A 22,690-nucleotide genomic window follows, 5' to 3' on the forward strand; every position below is an offset into this window, starting at 1 on the left:
GGATGGGGCCAGGTACACTTTCCCCCTCTCCTGACACTGCATATCTAGCCGTCTCTTCCAGTTTATCTTACAGGTCAAGGATCCTCCAGAACTGTATATCAAACAGCTGTTTGAGGATGGCTGCTTTCCTCAGATAAGAAACTCATCACTCCTCACATATACAAGCTGTTAACAGAGGATGTAAAAGTGTGTGCGTTTGCGCGTGTGTGTGTGTGTGTGTGTGTGTGTGTGTTTAAAAAACACACGTGTCTTCTGATGTCATACAATATCCAAATTTATTTATAGCTATTTATCTCTAGCTAACACTAATATTCCAAGGGCCATATCTTATATATAAACATCTGCTGAAATATGAGAAAATAAAAGCAAAATTCTTATTACAAATTAATTGAGAATAACTTGTTTTATTCAGATTAATCAATCAGAAAAGCTTAAACCAGATTTAATATAGGAGTTATCAGGAGGTTATCCTTTAAAAAAATAAAACCCTCAAAATCACAAATTAATATTATTTCAGCTCCCTTTTGAAGCAGTTATTAATTTTTTTTTTGAAAGAAATTGTAAGGGTGCAGAGATAATCCCCTGGATGAGACAGAGGGACATGATTAATGAGCATACACACTCGAACGGAATCATTATTCTAATAGGATTTTTCACAAGAAAGAAGAATTTTGTGATTTAATGACATTGACTGTGGATTATACTCTCTTTAGTATGATAGTTTCTGACTCAGTGTCTGACTTTATCTAAAAGATGCAAGACAGATTAAATATCATACCTCAAACTCTGCATGTTTGTGGACATCCTCCGCTCGCTGCCTGTTCAGAATGAATTCTGCCTCGTTGGCAACCCGGACTATATGGTCCTTCATGGCATGGCAGAGCAACCTTTAAAATATCAGGGAATGTTAAACACTTTTGTTGTCTGGACTGTGTAAAATTTTGTCCGATGAAATGGCGGCCAAGAAAATAGCATCATTCGTCTGTGTTAAGATGCAAAGCTGCAAGTTCCCTCTCATGCATTAATGAGGGACAGTGTCATTAGAGCATCGAAGCCTGCCTGGCACTCTCCTGACTGACTGAGCATCCCTTCCCACTGACCAAAACATCAACCCAGTGACTGTATTGCTGAAGATTCTGGCCATGAACAACTTCACACATGGCTGACCTTCAAGGCTCTGTGGTCCCCACCTGCATTCACATTCAAATTCTAGTGTCATTCATTAGTGAAAATACCCTGGCTGTTGTGTGCAGATTACATGCTATTTTACACACCATTAGCCTAGTTTTGTTTTAATCAAACCATCTTCTGTTCCTCTCCAGTGCTTGATACAGATCGTAATTTCCATTCTGTCCCAAAGACAGACAGCAATCATGAGGCTGCACTCATCAAACGCTGCTGCCTCTTTAATTGTCGACAGGCACGCATTAATAGACAGACGTTCACTGTTCAAAGACAGGTGATGCTGTTTTGAAATCGTGAATAAATAAGATTTATAGAGGTGGATATGAAAGAAGTGTATGATGTCCTCTACAATTCTGCGTTAATTTTGTCAGATAGGCACCATCTTAAAAATAAGCAGTAATTGTAAATTTAATATTAATGAAGAAACACCATTGTTTTTGAAAGTATTTTGTTTCAATAACCTGGTATGTCACGTGTCTCAAAACATTACAAAATTGTGATATATATATATATATATATATATATATATATATATATATATATATATATATATATATATATATATATGTATGCACACACATGCATACATGCACACACACATGCACACACATGCATACATGTATACTGTTGTTACAAAGACAATAGAGGGAGGTCTCCCACAGGAATGTAGCTGTACAGCTACATTCCTGTGGGAGACCACCAGTGGTAATAATGAACCAAAGCTATTACTCTAATAGCTGATAGTTGTCAGTGGATTCCTATCAGTGGCATCATGAAACACAGGACCATCACCAAAGTACTATTGTATCTGTTGTTGCTCACACACGAGATAGTTTGTCTACCCTGCTTAGCAAGGTAAACAGATTTACCAGAATCTAAACTACCTCTAGATCTGTCTAGTTAAGCAGAGCAGGTGTGCAGAGACTTAGGTGAGACTGGAAAATTATGTATCTGTCAGCAGCACCCTGGACAGCGCCGTGTGGCCTACTGGCTGAATCTCTTTGTTCCAGGGCAAGCAGGGGACTCAGAGAAGCTTGGCTAGACTGCAAGAAGAAAGAAGGCCCAGCCAGATGGGTCAGCAGATGGACAAAGAGGCTGAGCCGCCCCTGATCTGCTGAACGAAAAAACCCTGAGACTGACTAAACCCAGAAACAAGAGAAAAAGGGAGGGAAGCAGAAAGACACAGACAGGGGGGTGTACAGTAAAACATGCAGACAGACACAGTGGAAGACAGCAGAAAAAAGAATGACTGCAATCTAGTGTTTATATTCTCACCACAATTTTATTTACTGTTACCCCCTACAGAGCATCCAACAAGTGGCTTAGAGCTAATCTCTGCCTCGCTGCTTGGTACACGAAACCTACTTTGCCACCAGGGAAAAGAAATATTTACAGTATTTGAAAGCATAAATTGGTGGCAGATTGATGAATTAAATACTTCCTAGCTAAGTGATTTAACCGTAAAAACAGGATGCATTACCTTCCTTCGTTGATAAGCTCAATGAAAGCAAGCCCAGCGTTCTTCTGAATCGAATTCTGCCATTCCTGAGAAAAAATCATTTGTGATCAGTTACAGAAGCTTTATATTTTAAATTTTGGATTGAAATATTTTGTAAGAAGTTTATCAGAAAAATGGAATACAGTCGCATCTTTCAAATTGGGTCATTTCTCAGAGGAGAAAAATACTGGCAAGAAATCTAAAAGCTAAAGCAGTAATAAAAAACACTTTAAAAACTTAAAAAGGCAGAAAAGGAGTATCAAAATACCCCTTTGAAGATGAAAACACAACACGAGAGTCATGTTTCATCTAAATTGCATATTTCAACTGTAATTTGGATTACTTTTCATTGCTTGTAACTCGAGCAGGAAAAGAAAGCATTTAGTTCATTTATCATTTGAGGAAAAAAAAGTGACGTCTTAAAAAAAGCTGAAATCCGGCACAGCATGTGTGACCATCCGTTCCTCCTTTGTGAAGCTATCTGTAAACACAGGAGAGATGTAATTTTGGGATGAAACTGTATCCTTTCACTTAAATACAGCCATTTCCCCTGTCCCTTACAGTGACAGATTACCGAGCCCCAGCAGCATACGCCTGCAAGGGAGCCGAGCCCTGGGCCAGAGTGCCAGCGCTTGCTGTCTCACAACATGCTCTGGAAATGATTAAAGAGCAGTTTGAGAGCACGCCGTTCACTGTGGGAAATTCAGCTCTCCTGTGCCCTCACTGAGGTGCAAATGAAAAAGAAAACATGGAAAGCCACAGTTCATAAGAGGAAAGAAAACAGAGGAAAATGACATGAATAAGGTTTTCATTCCTGAGTGCTGCTAATGTAAATGCAAATTAAGGCTGTTCAAGCTGTACTAGAATGTTATCGTTTTAGCATTTGTGGCAATTATATCCAAACAGAAACAACATATGGAGATATATGATCTGTAGTTATGCATGCAAACCAGATAGTGATATATAATACATGGCTCCAATGTCAATTTCTGGACAAGGTAAGCAGCATTTTTTGTGTTTAGTAACCAAATAACTGACATTGACACTATTACATATGGGCATGTGTTTTTGTGCACAGTTGTCGTTCCTGACACATACCAGTTCATGCAAGAGTACACAGTCTGGCCCTGCGATGCATTAAATCAGAGAGATGGTGCTGACAAACTGCTGAGCATCTGGTCTCCAAATGGTCCCCATGACCCCCCTCTTCTGCAACACTATCTGCCTGGAATAAGCTGTTCTTGATTTGGACAGGGATCATGTACAGCCAGTCTTCTGAGGTTCCACTTGCACCACGCTCACGTGACAAAAATAAATACGGAAATCAAGGCAGATGTGATAGTTGGGCAGTGCCAGGAAAATGGCAGCAGGTCAGCAGAGATATAGCATGAACTAGTCAAATTTGCTATCTTGTCTGAGGGATGCTTGTTGACAGCTAAGATAGCACTTCAGAGGCTCTTTTTTTCTGACTCTAGAACCAAACTCCCAGAGGAGTACGCCTTTGATTGCAGATATTTTAAAAAGGCCTCTGCTGCCCATTTGAAGGGAATTAGGTCTTGCATGCAGCTGCTTAAAAAAAAGGAGATGTGATCCTTGATTCAAAAGAAAACCATGATCAGAGTGCAGCACCTCTCATTGAAATGAAAAGATACAATTTAAATACAACTTTTTCGGCCTTTGGAGGAACATCTCCGTGACAAACTGCATAACCATCTTGGCATCTAGTCACCCTATCTTGTCTATCATGACTAACTTGTGAGGTCTCTATTGGCCAGCAGTCGTATCCAGCAGGAATGGCTAGTGCTCAGCATTCACAAGGACTTCACAACAGTTATCTACTGTTTCAGAGAAGAGCAGAGAAACACTCTATCCTCAAGACAGTGACCCTGAGTCTTTTTTGCAGGAGAGTTGTCTAAAGAATTTCGTTGTGCACCTGTGTATGATGACATTAAAGGCATTCTATTCTATTCTATTCTATTCTATTCTATTCTATTCTATTCTATTCTATTCTATTCTACGCTGAAGAATAAAGCATTTTTGGTGGAAAGACAAAAAGCAACAACAGAAAAACAAATAATTGCTAAAGGCAGCCAAAACCCTCAAAAAGGAGCTGGTGAATTTTCTGACAAGCCACTCAACCCTTAAACAGTCAGTGATGATATAGATTTCACTTGGGGTGATTAAACCATTCTCCCATCTATCTTTAGAAAACTCACCACCTTTTGGTGGAGCTAAGATACCACAATTTCCAACCCTGAGAACAGCTTGGTGACTTCTGACACATTTTCTCTCCTTCCACTTTCATTTCCCTGAAATTCAGCTGGACACCAAGTATTTGAGGTACTCCAATCCAACCTGTCACTGTATGGAACTTTTGCTTTTATCTGCTCTGCTTTGCTCTGGTATACTCTCCACATCTGGAGACCTTCCATCACTAAATCTCTGTGGCTCCACTCTCAATCCCCCCCGTATGTTTAAGCTGTTACAAGAAACAGAGTTGCTTGACCTTTTCATTCAGCTGCCTGGGCTGAGGAGAGACACACAGTGTCTGCCACCGTGGCCAGCCACATGATGATTGCTGTGATTAGTATGCATAAATAAGAAAAGGCAGATCATTAGCACTAATTCCTTCATAACACTGACAGGTCACAAAACAGAGAGGGACTGAAGGTCAGCTAAGTGCCCTTTTTGCTGTCTTACAACATTAATGTTGCAATCTCTGAAGGATAAATTGAAGTTGGCATTTTATATGTCAACCAAAGCCTCAGCTTGAAAGTACTTGAGTTACATAACATGATACCAAAGTCATTAATTAAGTGTAAGCAATATTACTTGAAATGTATGTCCATTATGCATAAGCTCTGTATACAGGTTTGTCTCCTGACTGAATATCATTAATCACCAGAGTATGATTCTTAAATAACATGTTTGCTGTACTACTGTCATTAAGTACGGTGCAGTATTAAGATAAAATGCAAGGGCTAATCTCGATCTGAAAGGTTGGAGAACATCAAGTTATTTGGTCCAGTTTCTAGGCCCTGCTGTCTGATCGATATCTCAGCCTGGGTTTCATTCCCTAGAGCCCATAATGGCAGAAACCTCTGGAGCCAAAGTAATGCTATCTCTGTAAAGGGGAGTGGGGGGTGGGGGGGGGTGGACTTAGACCCTGAACAGCATGCTGATGCTCTCATCTGCAATAAATCCATGAGCTGGAAAAAGCAACTTCCCACAGATACGCTACAGACGAAAGCATTGCAAAAATGAGGCAGTTGAAAACCTTCAAAAGATCAACAATAACTCAAATCATGCTGCCCCATTTATGCATGTTTTTTGGAGGAAAGCCCCTGAATAATGACCTCCATATAACAGAGGCTGCGCTCACTGCAGAAGAAGGCTTTGGACTGTGGATACCACAGAGCATACATAGTGGCAACCCACCTCCTCCAGGCTTTGGCCCTGCAGTCTGGATCCACAAAGAGGCACCAAGTAATGGCTTCCTTATGGGCTCCCGATGGAAGACTGATGGGCTGACAGAAGGTATGTTAAATATCTCCTGTTCTAACTGCTACATCGAGGCTTTGACCTTCTCTAAAACAAGGGCTTAACAAGAGATTCAGTGGGTCAGCTCAGAGGTGATCAGTCACTTGCAGTGTTGCATGAGATGGAGTTCATTCTCTACAGGAGGGCTTGAGGTATAAGCTCCAGGGTTTAGGGAGAAAACCACTAGATTCTCAGAGAGCTGTTTGTCTCAGAATGTCATCACTGGTTTGGATAATCCCTATATGGAACATTTCAAATAAAAATACATTGATAAGCATTGTTTTATTATTATTTCTCAGATATCAGATGGTGACTTCAGCATTTGGCAAGAAATTAACTGTAAATTTAGGTATTTACAAAATTTCTGCATTTTTGACAAGATAAGGCCTGGGCCAGTGTTTCTTATTAAAATCTTAAGTGTGAAAAGAGTTATTGCAATGATCATATGAAATTTACCATATTGTACAATGTGTTAATTATAAGGAGTGGCTGAACAAGCTCCCGTCACAGCTCTACTAATTGTGAAAATATGCTACCGCGTGAAACATAGTAGAATAAAGAATATTGCAGGGAAACACAGACTGATTATGGAATTAAAAAATAAGAGGATTATGAAGAGAGTGAGAAAAGAAACTCACCTGAGAACAGAGCAACATGACGAGCTCCACCACTGAGGTGCTTGACTTCATACACACCAGACCTGAAGAGATAAACCACATGAAAACAGAATTCAATTTTAACAGGAAACTGTGTTCAGCATAGAATACATAAGGACATACTTAGTATTTCTTATTACCGAAGTGGTAGTAAAATATAATACTCCAGTGAAGATGTATTGGTTTTTGGTATAAAGAACATTTTATGTCATTATTTGTGCTTCCAATTAGCCCATCAACTGTAAAAAATGCACCTGTAAATTTGTAGAAAACAGACACACACACACACACACGTACAGTCTACATAGATATTCGCAGCTTCTGTCCTTATCTCAATTCTGAAGATGTCGAGCTGCAGAAACCGACAACTTTCTAATGAAACAAGGGCAGGTGTGAAAAGCTCATTTTCAGAAACAAAGGCTTCAGCCAGTCTGGCAATCTGCACCTCCTTCTCCTATTGCACTTGGCGAGAACCACTAAACATGCAGCCATTAAAGGAAGGAATGCAACTCTCTAGGACTCATTAGGGGCTAGCAGCGGTAGCTCACTGCACCATGGGGCTCTATTTGTTTCATGGATTGCGGTTTGTCAGTACATTTCAGTTAATGTCACAGAAATTCTGTATTCTATTGCATCTATAACAAGAAGAAAGGCAGATAACATTAGTTGTTGTCGTGATGACTGATTTCTGAAATTGTTAATCAAAAGATTCTATGAACTGCATATAATTTTAAGATTGGTGCACTAAAAATCAGTGAGGATCCTGACAACGTTCATGAGGGAAAACAGCTTGCATGCAGGTTTTTTCTCCTTGACTATGTAACAGCTTTCAAGAAACTATTTTATATAGGCCTGGGTACATGTGTAAAATGTAATAGAATTGTGAAATTTGCACTGTATTTCTTTTGATATTTTTACACAAAGTCACAACTTTTTAGGACAGAGGATTGCATGCCATACAGTTACTGCACTGTGACTTGTTTAACTAGGAATTTTTTTCATTTTCATCAAAATGTCTTATCTGCACCAAAGTTTAAGTTGCAACACAAATACAAATTTAAAAAAACAACGACAACTGGGTTATGTCATTTAGAATGGACGCGAATCCTGGATACCACTGAGATATTTACATTAATATTACAGCCTGATATTTACATAGGATTTACAGTATTTTCTGCACGAAAAGGCGGACTGGATTATAAGGTGCACCTTTAATGAATTGTTTATTTTATAATTTATTTCATATATAAGGCGCACCTTATAAGGTGCATTATAAGGCACATATAATAAAAAATATCAAAATAGATTCAAAAAACTAGTGGCTATAGTTGCGCTATCCTTCCACTAGCTAGAGCATTCATGACTGTGGCCCCGTCCACACGATGACAGATTTTTTTGAAAACGCAACTTTTTGAAAGCGCATCGAAAACGATTCACGTCCACGTGACAGAGTTTTCAAAAAAATCTCAGTCCACACGTAAACGCATCAGTGCGTTTTCGAAGATGGCTATAAGCATGCCAAACCATGTGGTGGCAGTATTGAGTCAATTTTTATCTAATAGGAATCCTCCGTGTTTTGTTGTCACAAAACGCATGCAAGAATGCTGCCATCAACAAGGTTCGTACATCTATCATGTTTGTACACCTGGGCCCATAAATATGACATCAAAGCAGTTTTCGGCGCAGGCAAGACGTCAGCGTTTTTAAAATGTTGCGGATACACTGTCCACACAACAACGCAGAACCAGCGTTTTAAAAAAAAATCCACCTAGGCCAGCGTTTTCAAAAAGTTGCGTTTTCGTTCCGGATATTTGCATTATCATGTGAACGGAAGGTGTAAACGCAACAAAAAAGTTGCGTTTTCAAAAAGTTCCAACATCGTGTGGAATTGCACCTGTGAGAGTACATTTAGGCCCCATCCACACGATGCCGGAACTTTTTGAAAACACAACTTTTTTGCTGCGTTTACGCCTTCCGTCCACACGCAGATATCCGGAACGAAAATGCACCTTTTTGAAAGCACTGGCCTAGGTGGATTTTTAAAAAAATGCTGGTTCTGCGTTGTCGTGTGGACGGTGTATCCACAACTTTTTAAAAACGCTGACATCTTGCCTGCGATGAAAACCGCAGTGACGTCATATTTATGGGCCCGCGTCTTGTGACAACTAAACACAGAGGATTCCTATTGGATACAATTTGACTCAATACTGCCACCACATGGTTTGGCATGCTTATAGCCATCTTCGAAAACGCACTGATGCGTTTACGTGTGGACGGAGATTTTTTTGAAAACGCTGTCACGTGGACGTGAATTGTTTTCGATGCGTTTTCAAAAAGTTGCGTTTTCAAAAAAATCTGTCATCGTGTGGACGGGGCCTGAGTCAGTTGTGAAAGGCTATTGTTATTTCAATGAAGCGTTTCTGAGCCTCATCAAGGAAACCTAAAAAACCTGACATTAAAACTGGTTAAATCCATTACGAGTGGACCACTCAGTTCGAACAGAGCAGATTATTTCCTGATCTGAAGTTCGAAGCAGATATTTAAGCTCCGACGTTTGTCTTCGTTTATTATTTAAATATTGTTTCAATCGATCGGTATTCCAGTCGGAGGCGTGTTGCAGCTATTTGCTGCCTAAACAATTTTTTATCCAGTTTTTAATGTCAGGCTGCTAATTTACTGGCAAATATGACGCTGTTTTACTCTTAGAACTGACTTTAACGTCAGTGTCTCACCGCCGGGAATCTCACCGCACGTCGCTGCAGACAGAATATACAAGTCTGAATGCGCCCCTCTGCCGCCCACCCAGAGCTATCAACTACATTTGTAAATCAATTGCAGCACACCTGACACCTTTGTCTAGCAGTGACTCTGCTCTTGAAATTTTAGAAAAAGCTGGAAGTTTAGCTTTGAGGGTCTTTCATTCACCTTTAGGTCAGTTTCTCCGTGTTTCCGCAGACTAATAGAATGGACCGTCACTAGATACCAGATTACAGTACAAAGGCATTTTTTTAGACCAATTAAGTTTAAAGTGGGTTATTTTTGGCGCCACAGTAGTTGGGAAATACTGAGATCAGTCAGTCAAACTTTATTAATAGAATTGTTGAAATGTTTTGCTACGTTATCGTAGCCGGTCACCGGTGTTCTTCTCAGCAGGCTGCTCTGCCGTCAAACAGCAAGTCAGTGAGAGGCGGCACTTCGGTGACGCCCCTTGACTACCGTTGTTAGGAGGCGTAGTACGGCTTGAATACTGTCTGAGGGTGCCCCTGGTGGCGTAGTGCAGCATGACTACCGGCCAGATTAATATTAATATTAATATTAATCCATATACAAGGTGCATCGGATTATAAAGTGCACTACAGGATTATGAGAACATTATAGACTTTTAGGTGTGCCTTATGGTGCAGAAAATACTGTGCTTACAATCAATGTAAGTAAGTCCAATGTAAATCCAATTCAATACCTTGGATTTACAAATAGTATTGGACTGAGCTTGGCTTGCATAGATACATACTATACAAAGTAAAATGGAAGAAAAAACATTCAGACTTCTGTTTGGATCCATATTCATTCTATTCAGGAGTGGAGACTGCCAGAGAGGGCATATTGTAAATACTCGGAGAGTATGTGATCCTTCTCTTGTTCACAGAGTGCCATGGCTGACCTCTTGTTATAGCTGTGACATGCTGAGCCATAAGTCAGTCCAGTGTGACACGGGAGTCAGGTGGCCGACTGACCCTGGCGTTGTGCTGGTAGACAAACTAAATGCATTCTACTTAAACACAGCCTGCCAGTCCTTTCCTGTAAACAGGGCAGGGTTAAGGCGTGGGTGAATGTGGCATTGTGGGGCAACGTGTCGGCAGACCGGGCCACTCAGAGGACAGCAAGAAGCAGGCGGCAGACATCACAACAGGAGCAGTGTTCACACACAGGTCTTACCCAACAACTCCAAGTGTAACGCTCAGGGTGCACTCAACATAACGACCACATGTCTTCAGGGGGGTGAAGGAATAGGGTGAGGCAAAGGGGCACAGGGGGCACAGGGGGGCTTGACCCCAGGCAATCTAGGGAGTGATGGATGGCTGGTAATTACTGGTAAATGGAGCGCCTCTGCACTAGAGCACAGTACTTCAACTGTGAGCCTGGGAAGGGCCAGGAAAAAAGGAAGAAAGAGAGGGACATACTGCAAAATCAGCTCATCCAGTGCAGACAGACCTGACTGGATCAGTAAAATGCGGTTTTAAGATTAAAGTGCATGTACATTTGTTTGATTGTCTGGAAAACAAGCACCAATCCTTGCGAGGGAGCGCTTTTCACAGAACCTAGACAGGGTTAAGCATGTCTGCTGAAGACCACTGAGGCCTTAGCTGTCTATCTACGACCTTGTTTGTGGGGTTGCATTCTCAGCTCTGCTCTGGTTTGTCAGCTCGGTCAGTCTGCTGACAGACTTTGAGTGAAAGGGTAACAGACATATTCACACTTGTCAAGGCTATGCTACCTGATTTTCCATTCCCTTCCTCTGAGCTGGAGTCAGTAGCTGTAGTCACATGTACATACAGTAGCATACATTACACCTTTACATGTATGTCTATAAAGTATATATTTAAAAGTCACATGACTACAGGATGTAAGCACTGATTTTAATAAATAATGCTTAACTGTTCAGACATACTGTAGCACAGAAGCTTCTTAATAAAAACAACCTTGAATACCAAATACGATGTTTGATGTAATTTGAAACCCGGATTAATATTGGCAGCAATTATATGATTTAAAGGTCACTACTAGTGTAAACAGTAGACAAAAAACTATGCCAAAGAAACTTTAATCAGAAATTGACTTAAATACAGTCACAGGACCATTTGTTAGGCCCATTTTCATTTTAAGTTCAGACGTCAGAAAATAAAGTAATATCAGCTGAGCCTACAGTAAAAAGAAAAAAGATGTGACACTGAGAAAAAGCAGAGGTATTATTTCACTTTATGCAAAACTGCGAGTCAAGAGATTTGAGGCCACACACATATGAATTTATTCTGCACAGTGCACCTTCAGACAAACGTCTGCAGACACTCAAAGTCGTATGTATGTTCATGTGATGGCAGTGATGGCAGCGTGTACTTGTGAACACAAGCCAAAACAAGCTATTACAATGGGGTAGCGGTGTGCACACATACGTTATACAGATAGACAGTCCCTGAGGTTAGACATCATGAGAGGCTGCCAGCCTGGGGCCTGAGGTAGGCACTGGGAGTCTTCACAAAGCTACCAGAAAATAAGACTAGAGGCCAGACTTAAGAGCGTTAGATGGATCACACACTACTGCAAACACTGTGCACAACCCAAACATTCAGATCAGCTCAAGCAGATGTATGATTACTACTGTACTGCTGTGTGAAATAAAATCACGAGGCTGTTGTGGTAAAGACATTAGTCTTAAAGACTGTTGTAACAAGAAGAAAAGGTCTGTGCTGAATCATCAAATACTTGCAGTGCTATATCGCTTATACATCAACTGCAATATGCCAGAGACATTACAGAGGAATAACAAGACTTCTGTATGAATCCCCGCAACCCGGCCCTGGATAAGCGGTTGAAGATGGATGGATGGATGGATGTTTGAATCTGCACGTAATTTTGCCCTCATTTAAAGGGATTTACACTGGAAAAAGAGGCTTGGTTCTCTATGACCCAAAAGGTGGCTGTACTTCAACTGTAAATTACATACAACTTAAAATACAATGGCAAAGTATCTGCTACAAATTACTATTCCAATAATTTAATCGGAAAAAATCTCCCTATTGTTGGTAACAACAAGCACTAGTGTGAGACAAAATCTTGGTTTACAGACTAAAAGTATTGCTACCATTAGGCAAATGGTGATAATTATTTTTATTTCATCATAAAATTTGGTGTAACTGTGAAATGTTACTGCTTAAAAATACAACATTTAGGAATAATCATTAATATGTGGAGTGAGAAATAAAGAAAACAAAAGTCAGAGTGATGATGAATGTGAAATGTGAAAAAGTGTGAAACTGTGACAGACACCCAACTTTTGCATGAAAATTGTAATTCCTCCATCAATGCAGGGGGCCAGAAGAAAACACACAGAGCTGGTTCCACAGAATGTCTGTACCTTCTATGAGCAGCTCCTGTCCATGGCTACCCAACAGGGTACGTGACAGAAACGGTGCAAAGTCCACAAAAGTCTCTCTTAGCAGGGGGGCCACCTTCTCCAAGGCTCTTTCCAGCTTTGTAGTAATACTGTCAAAGAAAATGAATCCAAAGACAGAGATCGAGAAAAAATATTAGACACCTGAATAACAGTAAAAATGCAAGGGAGGTATGAAAGAGTAAGAGGACATAGCATATAGTGCATAAAACTAACAGTGGTTAGCAGGTGAACTTACTGTCCTGTATGCAGGTTTAACCAACAATTGTCAGATTGAGATGGTTAAAAATCAATGCACATGTGAAGATTTGAGCGATAGGAAGCTCCTATGTTGGTAAAAGCCACGTCACCGGTTGTGTGCATTCTTTTGTTGTGACATGTCACCAGGCTTGTACATGGGATCACAGTAGCTGAACACTGCAAAGGGAAGTTCCTTATCTCCTACACACTCTCTACCTGATGCTGTCTGACATTATCTAAGCACCTCAGAAACTGTAAGCTGAAGTCACACAGCCATAAAACTCAGACTGGAAGTGGAGATACGACACATGCTGCAACATATCTCTGCACTCTTATGTGTACGCCCACAGATACAAAGCAGCTTGAGCAGAAGAGACGCTTGTTTTTCCAGCTACAATGGGAAGAGAGCAGCAGAATAGAGAAAAAAACAGAGGAAGTAGAGCATGTACGTGCATATACTGTAATCTGCCTTCAAGAAAACTGTGAATGACAGGGTTAAAAATACATTGAATGACAGGGTTATTCCCCTTATATTCTGAGACCATAAAGGTCTCAGAATATAAGGGGTTTGCTGCACATAGCTAACTTGAAAGCAGTTGCATGAGAGGTTGGTGTGCACCTGTGGAGGCTACCTGTAGTAGCCTTTGTGTTAGCCTCACACAAAGTGGACAGTAGTCCACTGTGCTTAAATCATAGGCTGTGATTTTATTTTGTGAAAGTACCGTTCTTATCTATCTCAGAAGAAAAGTAAAATATGCAAATATAATTAAATTTACTTCCTATTTTATTTTTATATATTATTGTTTAATGTAGAAAATAGACATTGGATTTTTTCTTATACTTGAACTTTAAGTCCGATATTTGCGGGCTCTAAAGTGAGAAAGTGCTATCATTGACTTCACAGTTACACTTAGTGATGTCAGTGACTGCTGCCATGGCAACTAAATCTCTATTCCACCAGCAAAACATACTGAAGAAAAGAGAAGGAGAGGGACTGGAGGGAAAGACCAGGGCTTTCAAGTCAGTAGGAGAGCAGAACTAAGGACCTCTGTCAGAAAGTGTTAGCTCAAGTGAAAAAGAGGAGTCAAGGTCATGGCAAGACTTACACACACAAACACAGGCCTATAAAATGATGGGACATGTTCGTTTTATACAATTCTCAAAAATATCCCAGTGTCATCTATTATACCATATTGTAACAATAAATTGACAAAGATAAAAAAGTGCAACAAAATTATAGAAAATAAACACACAACTTTGTCTACAAGGGATTTTTTTTTTTTTACAAAAGCTACACAACAGGAGTTATGTAAGTTTTATTAATAAATACAATATGGGTGAACTTAAAAGACCCAGTTGTACCTTATGTTTTCTATTGTGTCTTCAGGCATGGGGGCCACCGTCTGCACAGCCGGCAGATTCTTACTGGTGGCTCCGTTTACAAAATTAGAGGAAGATGTTGTAGATCGCGTTGAATCAGTGGCTCCTGCAGAGATGACCAACGGAAGAAACTACTGCATTATAAATTATAGCAAATATGTACATTTATTTCAATTTAAAAAAGAAAACAAATCTAATTATAATATTTAATTATTGTCATATTTTGGCTAACTAAAATATATTTCGTACTAAAATTGCAATAGCAGTAATCAGTTAAAGAAAAAATGAATTAGTATATCAATTACTTTTACAGTGACATTACTAAAGATTAAACCAGATACTTAGCCTTTATATTAAGCCTATTAACTAGAATTATATTTCAGTGACACTTTCACTGGCTGTATATTAATGTAAAGACACAAGGACTTAAATCATTGAAAGAAAAACAAGAAATAATGAAACGTATAAGACCCTGACAGTCAGCAAATTTCAACCACGTCAAACAAATGAAAACACTAAGAGTTGTGCACCTGAGCTGGTTGATGCAACTGGTGCCAGCGGCAACATATGGAACTATTTTCCTTACTAGGACTAAAAATATGAAGAATTGACCGATGTACCGAAACAGCATCTGCATAACTTTTGTGACTCATTACTCTTGAGTTTTGATAGGAAAACTAAAATTTCAGCACCATATTAACTGTAATTTTAAAGTGAATCCTAACTCAAAACTTTTGGAAGCTTGGTACGAAAGTACAAAATTATTTTAAGTGTCCTTGTGAACATTTATGAGTGAGATCATGGGGTTTGGGTGAGAGCCTGTGGCTTAAGCTGAAAGCTCACTTTGACTTGGATAAATTTCTCACATTCCTGCAGAGGGGCTCACAGAGGAGAGGGAATGATTTCTTTTTAATGGAGTACATTAAAAAGGTGTTGGAGCTCTTAATGGTTCTTGGTGTTAAGTGGGTCCTTTCAGAGGCCCAGACTGCAGGCTGTGAAACCAGCTCAGGGCAGTGGAGCCAAACAAGAAGCAACGTAACAGCAGCAGGAGGGAGGGATGAAGCGTGCAGTCAATCAGTTAGACACATTACACAGGAAAGTCATGCGTACACATTATTTTCAATATTGTAAAGGCATTGGCACCATTTTAAAATGAAATGTATAATGCAGGTTAAAATGTGTTTGCTTGATTTGGATGTATCAGAGCGAATCCTGGTGGCTTATGTGCTATAGTTATTATTTTTCAGTGAACTGAAGCCCAGCACAACCACTGATGGCAAGGTAAAGATTCCCATCTAGTGGTGAGAATGGGTACAACAATGAATGAAACAAAAAAAAAGCTTAGTTTGACACATTAGAAACATTTATTCAAATTAAGCTCTTTCAAATTTATATAAAGCTGTATCATGTAAATATGATGCACATTGCCGAGGCTTGTGCAAGTTTGTTATCTTTCAGTAACCTTCTACATGACTTACCTGTGGTATTGATCATGCTTTTTGGAGTCGCAGAGGCAGCAGCAAAGATGTTCGGTGTGCTGCCAGCTGTCACCCCAGCAGAAGTGCTGCTACTTCCCACTGTGTTGACTGCCAGGCTGCCAGAAGATGCTTTCTTCACAGGCACTACCACACTCCTTCGGAAAACATAATGAAAATGTGATTCATTAACACATACACTGAAAAACAGTCCACATTCATAGTTGATATGGTAACAATAGACATTAAACACTAAATAAGACTACACTGCTGCTGATTAAACAATTACAAATTGATCCAAAAGGGGTAGAAAAGAGCACATCAATGAACAAAGTAGATTATGGAATGTGTTATATCTTTTGAGAAAGACTGCAAAGCTCCCCTTGGGGCTTTAGTACTGCAGGTGGTATAGCAGTAGCCTTCAACTGTAATACATTCAGAATTATTCATACACTCTGATGTATGGCTTTAATGCCATAAGACTGCTGAGCTAGAACTTTAGGAGAAATATACTTTTTTCTTGTCACAGGTTTACAGATGATCCCAATAGGTAACACTTGCAAGCTTGACCAGGGGTTATGATCGAATTATCAGTCATATAGACCATTTTCTCAGCAAACAGCTAACATCCAGAACAGAGACTTTTCAATCATAGTAGAAAAATCCTGAATATCTTTCAATTTTGATTCAACTGAGCTAAAATTAATTCACATGTAAAAAAAAACAAAGGACACTAGTAACAATATTCATTGTGTGATATTGCTGTCAGGCCCAGCCAGCATGAGCATGCCCAGACTTTAGTCAGACCATTTGGAAAGGTAAACATCCTGATATCTAACTCCATCTTTCAGCATAACACATGCAATGCAAACTCACACAAGAAGCTAAAGTAAATAAACCTGAAAAAGGCCAGAAACTCGCTACCACACTTTTTTTTTTTTTTTTACATCTGCTCTCACCACTGTTGGCCCTTGATTACCCTTGCTGCTTGGAAGAGCAGACGACATCCCAAGCTCTAATGAGTGGCTCTTTGGTAGCATCTTAGCAGTTGTTACTAACATGCATTCGTATCCTTCTGTATTTTAACTGACGAGCCAACAAAACAGCGAGAAAGAATGACTTTGAGACCAGTTTCAAGGGAAGTCCTAATCATAGGAATACTGCTGTGTTGACTAGAAAGGACTCTTTCAATCCCTTTTTAAACCACTTCTTTAGATGAGCCTCTGGAAGCTGGTTCCCTGTTTTTATTTTTTAGAACAGGCCCCTGCTCTTTGAGCATCGTATTGAAGACCTTGCTGTTTGACATTTACTATTTACGAATGTGAAGCATGTGGTTTGAGCAAATCGACAATTCACTGACACATTCTAGAAGCACTGCTACTGACCTCTTGACCTGAAATTGCAAAATGTATTAGAATGTCTTTTTTTTTTTTTTTTAAATACTGTGACAGTAAGTTCAGATAATGTAGGCTACCAATGTAAAGTCAAGGTTAACTCAAAATTCTATTAGTATATTAGGTCGTCGCTTAGTACCATCGTAAGAGGAATTGGTAATATTAAAATTGGTTTCCTTGTATAGCCATGAGCAGTGTCTGACATGATTTTAATCCATGATAAAAGTCAATAACTTGATCACACCATTGACCCCTGCAAAAAATCAATATTTATTTTTACTAAAAGCTTGATAACTATTATTAAAGATAACAAATATCTAAATAAATGAATCAAATTTACTGAAGCTCAAACTAGTAATGGAACTGGTCAAATCAAATGTAAAATAAATGTAACTGTTGTTTGTATGTACAGTATACTTAACATTATCAATGCCCTTATTCTAACAGTTCCTGTTAGACCATGGGCACAGAGTCCACAGTGTGGACCAGAGATGGAGGGGTTTATTCTATGTGGTTTATTGTGAAAGAAAAGAGTACTGACAGATATGAAGAGAATTTAGATCTTATAATGTGGACAATGGCTGAAACAAATTAAACTATTGGTGGAAGCATTGTGATGCAGTTCGGCCATAATAAAAGCAAACAACACAATAAGCCTGAAACAAAGACTAATGAATGTCAGAATAAACTTAACAATTAAATGACTACATGAATATTTCCGTTGACTCTGTGGACATTAGTGTTACATGTAATGCATTCCATGTATGCAAAATGTATTTGAAATTAACTCAATTATAAGATATTCTTAGAAATATGAATATATCCAACGGACTTTGACTGTTCATCTCTTTCAACTGGACCAATTTTGGGTCAAGGCACTGCCCATGGGATTTTGAAGGATTGAAGGAATTTATTATCAGACGAAACTGCAAAGCTTGAAAGTATATTTAATTCGAAACATATTTCTTTTAAATCTGAAGGATTGATTTAATGCATAACATTGTCCCTTCAATATAAAATATAGTGAAATTAAAAGAGCAGTGAACTAATAAATGTACCTTGTTAGTTTTGATAATAGTAAAGACATTCTGTAGGTAAATCTAATTAAGTCTGATTCCATAGGTTTAAAAACAATATAGACAATCTTAACCAGACTGAATTGTATTTCAGGTCCTGCATACAGTCCTGTGACGATGTTGACAGTATTTAATGAAAGGCTTATGGAGTAACTGATACACTTCATATGACTGTAGATGAAACAAGAGATGCTATACAATCCAGAAAATCTGATTTGTTAAAGATAATGCAGCAAACTTGGCCTTGCATGGGCTCCCTGTCAGAAAAGAGAGGGTGTGCTTGTCCTTATCAAGTCTGCAGTTGGCCTTTGTTTTTGGGAGTGTGCCAGCTAATGTCTTGTCCAATCTCTGGCAGTTACTCTTAGTGACACAGGCCAGGCCTCCGCTCTGTCACGACCTAAGCCTGCTGTCATTTGAAATGAAAGCCAAGAAATCCTCCTCAAACAAAACAACAGCCAGTTCCTGTCTTAAATTATAATTATTGTTCTTAGCAGAAAACATTTTGAAATCAGTCAAAAATCAAACTTACTTGAGATATATTTTCACAATTTTTATGAAATTTTGTCTTACATCGTTGCATTTTGTCAAAATTATTTTTTTTACTTATCTGAGCTGTGATATTTTATGGAATAAATTTGGTTTATTTGATTGTGGTTTCTCCCTGTCTCTCTGGACACATAAAAGGAAGCTTTTTACATCAAAATCTCCAGAGATACAGCTATGCCTGAAGACAGCTGATCAAAATAATCATTTATTGGGATTTCTTCATTACCATCTTCCGTAAAATTATATTGGAGAATATCAGAATGTCTCTAAAATCCTTTGTCAAAACAGGGTACATCCTTTTCTTTTAATAGTATCTCTTCCATGCATTTTCCAGCTGGGACATTGCATTAGATCTACACGATGTTGATAAAACACGATCCTCTTTTAATGAATAATTCATTCGAGTTCTCATGAATAATTTATAGATTATCTAGCACATATTTTATTAATAGTATTGTCTTAATTGAGTTGCTGAGAATAAAACAAGGATTAATCTGTAATTAATATTAATGGCGTCTCTGACTGTGGGAGATGGTGTTAAGTATAAATGAAGAAACTTTCCCTTTATAAGTCAAACATATGGAAGCTAATCTAATAGTGTTTTGCTCAGGAACAGACGGATAGATACAGAGGAAATTCACATACATTTGACTCACAAAATCAATTAAAACCTGCTATTGATGCCCTGCATCTTGGGAAAATCCAATATGTGAGGACAAGTAGTATTTCATTGAGCTAATTTGGAGACGTTATGAAAATTACATGGAGGAAGGAAGGAAGTTGAGGATTAACACCATATTAAGTTAAAAAATCTGGGAGTTGAGCAGTTTAAACTCTTTGCATGTGAAAGTTGTTGGTGGAGAGGGCCACTGCAACAACTACCCCGGTCCACTCCACTTAAAGCCATTTTTGCTCTCCTTCTTTCTTTTTTGATGTTGTCACTCCCAATCTCCTGCTGGCCTGACAGACAAATGAAAGCCCTGTCCATGTCTGGCAGCTCATTTAGCTGGCAGGTGGCAAACAATTAGACACAGCAAATGGAGGGTAGAGGGGGAGTGACATGAAAAGCATGAGACAAAGTTGGATATATGACCAGGAGGGTTTGTGTGAAAGCATTTCAAAAATAATACTCTTTGCTGTGGCAACTCATTTCAGGCTGCCAGTTCCTATTACAGATGTGAGCACTGAGGGCGACAGGCCTGGCCGTGGTGTGGCGCAAGGCCGCTTCTGTTTAATCTGTCATCAACACCCTGGAGACCCCCACCCCTCACACTTGTTCTCTCTACACACACTCCTCCATCTTCTCCCCTATTCATCTGGCTCACATCAGCCAAGCAGCGGCAGCATGCAAAGAACAAAAGGAAGGCCCCTTTGTTACTTCAAACCCGGTGTTGCCTCTACCGTCTCTTTGGGGTCTGGCATTAATTACACGCACAAACGCACGTGCACCCCCCCCCCCACACACACACACAAACTCCACCAAATCATTGATAACCAGAGGATAGGAAGAATTTTTGTCAAAACAAACTGATTACTTCAGAAAAATTATGAGTTTTACAACTATGCCAAACGTAGACAGGGATCAGGAGGGAGCTGAAGCTTGAAATCCCTGCAGGAGCTGATTTGTAAACTCTCAAATCCAGATAGATTACTCTTTGTTTTTATCTAATCCAGGTGTGATGGCCAGCCACACATGGTAATATCCACACCTCACCACTAGTACATTTTTATTTTGCAGTCACAAACCTCAATATTAAACATATAATTTCATACACCCATTATTTTAGTTTTCATATTTTTCAGTATTACACCTGGGCAGTGGCAGTTCAAATTATGTTTGTACTAACATGTTTTTCTTTTCTGTAGTGTTACCTGGTGTTTTATTTCCTGGTGCAGCAAAGGCATGGCCAAGGACTCAGATGGGCTGCTGCCAGTCTTATTGGACTGTATCACAGCATATGATAAATCATGGTGGGGATCTGGGGATTTACACTGAGTTTTGGCCAGTTAAGAATATATCGGCCATTTTATTTCCCCTCTTTTAATTTTTAGTTTGACCTAACTAGTAATTGAGTTCCTCTGTTTGATTGTCTGGCAGGTCAGTTTTGTTCTGTTGTGTCCATTCGCTTCAGTTCTGAGTTCTGTTGGAGTTTAGTTATATTTAGTTGGCTTCTTTTACAATTTCATTTGGTCAAACTCTTTTGTTAGATGTTTTGTTTTTTGGGAAAATTAAAATAAAAAGCCCATTTTGGGACAAAAAATCTCCTGTGTCCTGCTGCCTTACTGCTTGGTCCCTGACGACAGGAATGTAAATAGACCACAGCACTGCAACCATGCTTAAGAGACTTTTTCAAGCGGGAATTCCTTGCTGTGGGAGAAGAGTACAATACAAATGGGCTGAGATGAATAATGGGTCACATGCTGCTTAAAACCATTAGTAGCATACTTAACAACTAAGATAAACCCAGATGATTAACATCAACATGTTATGGTCAGTTGAGTGATAGAACACACAAACCCACTCACTAAAACTCATCTTTGGAATTACATGTGTGCAAGCTGTCCTGATGGATTTATGAACCTCTAAGTATGGTAAAGATACAGCATTACTATCTAAAATTATTTCCTTTAATCTTTTATTTATCATAAGGGATTGTTCCTGGCTTTAAAAAAATCTATTTTCATAATCAAACACAACATGAAAAATATAAAACTCTGGTGTTGTACAGCTTTTTTGTTTTTATTTAAGGGACTGGTTTTCATTTCTGTAAGAAATTTGTTTTGGACAAGGTATATTCCAAATATTTTACGCATACTTTACCCAGCAATGCTTGCTACGTGCTAACATTCTGCTTACTCCAGGAAGTAGTTGTTTGACTTGCAAATGAAAAACAAAAATAGATAATGAAAAATTAAGTGGTGGTCTATGACAATTACACATTTGTCTGAAATTTTATTAGAACTATTAATGGATTCAGAGTTTAGTTTAGTTGTTCTTGACGTGTTTTTTTGAGGTCAGACACCTTGACTGCTAAACTGGTAGCAGTTCATCCTTGAGTCCAAGTGGATGTGGGGCGGCAGTGGCTCAGTGGTAGTGCGGGCGGTAGAGCGGGTCATCCAATGATCCAAGATTGGCAGTTCGATTCCCTCTCCCACCCAAAAACACACAGTGTGAGCTGACAGTGGGAGGTGTCGAATCACCCTTGGAGCACTGCCGAGGCGCAGCTGAGCAAGGCGTCATCCCCCTTACAAGTTGCTCATTTGGGCACACGAAGCAGGAGCTGCCCGCCCCTCTACCTTCCCCTGCATGCGTACAGGCCCCCTGTGTGTGTGTTTGTGTGTTAAGGACCTCTACACGCTAATATATATATATATATATATATATATATATATATATATATATATATATATATATATATATATATATATATATATATATATATATATAAAACACAAGAGTGTGCCACTAATTTCTCTTCGGGGATCAAATGAATATATAGAATTAAAAAAATGTTTGAAAGAATATAATAT

The 22,690-nt window shown here is 39.1% G+C and overlaps 1 protein-coding gene across 1 annotated transcript in view; it reads right to left on the bottom strand.

The window, feature by feature from the left end:
• Nucleotides 1-22,690, bottom strand: part of LOC137596185 (neurobeachin-like) — a 196,958-nt gene that overhangs the window by 81,009 nt on the left and 93,259 nt on the right. The window contains 6 exon segments of the mRNA XM_068316497.1: nucleotides 779-887; nucleotides 2,666-2,730; nucleotides 6,862-6,926; nucleotides 13,010-13,140; nucleotides 14,651-14,774; nucleotides 16,147-16,301. Coding sequence (XP_068172598.1) covers nucleotides 779-887; nucleotides 2,666-2,730; nucleotides 6,862-6,926; nucleotides 13,010-13,140; nucleotides 14,651-14,774; nucleotides 16,147-16,301 — 649 coding nt within the window.

This window comes from Antennarius striatus, chromosome 6 (genome assembly GCF_040054535.1).
Source record: "Antennarius striatus isolate MH-2024 chromosome 6, ASM4005453v1, whole genome shotgun sequence".
Lineage (NCBI taxonomy): Eukaryota > Metazoa > Chordata > Actinopteri > Lophiiformes > Antennariidae > Antennarius > Antennarius striatus.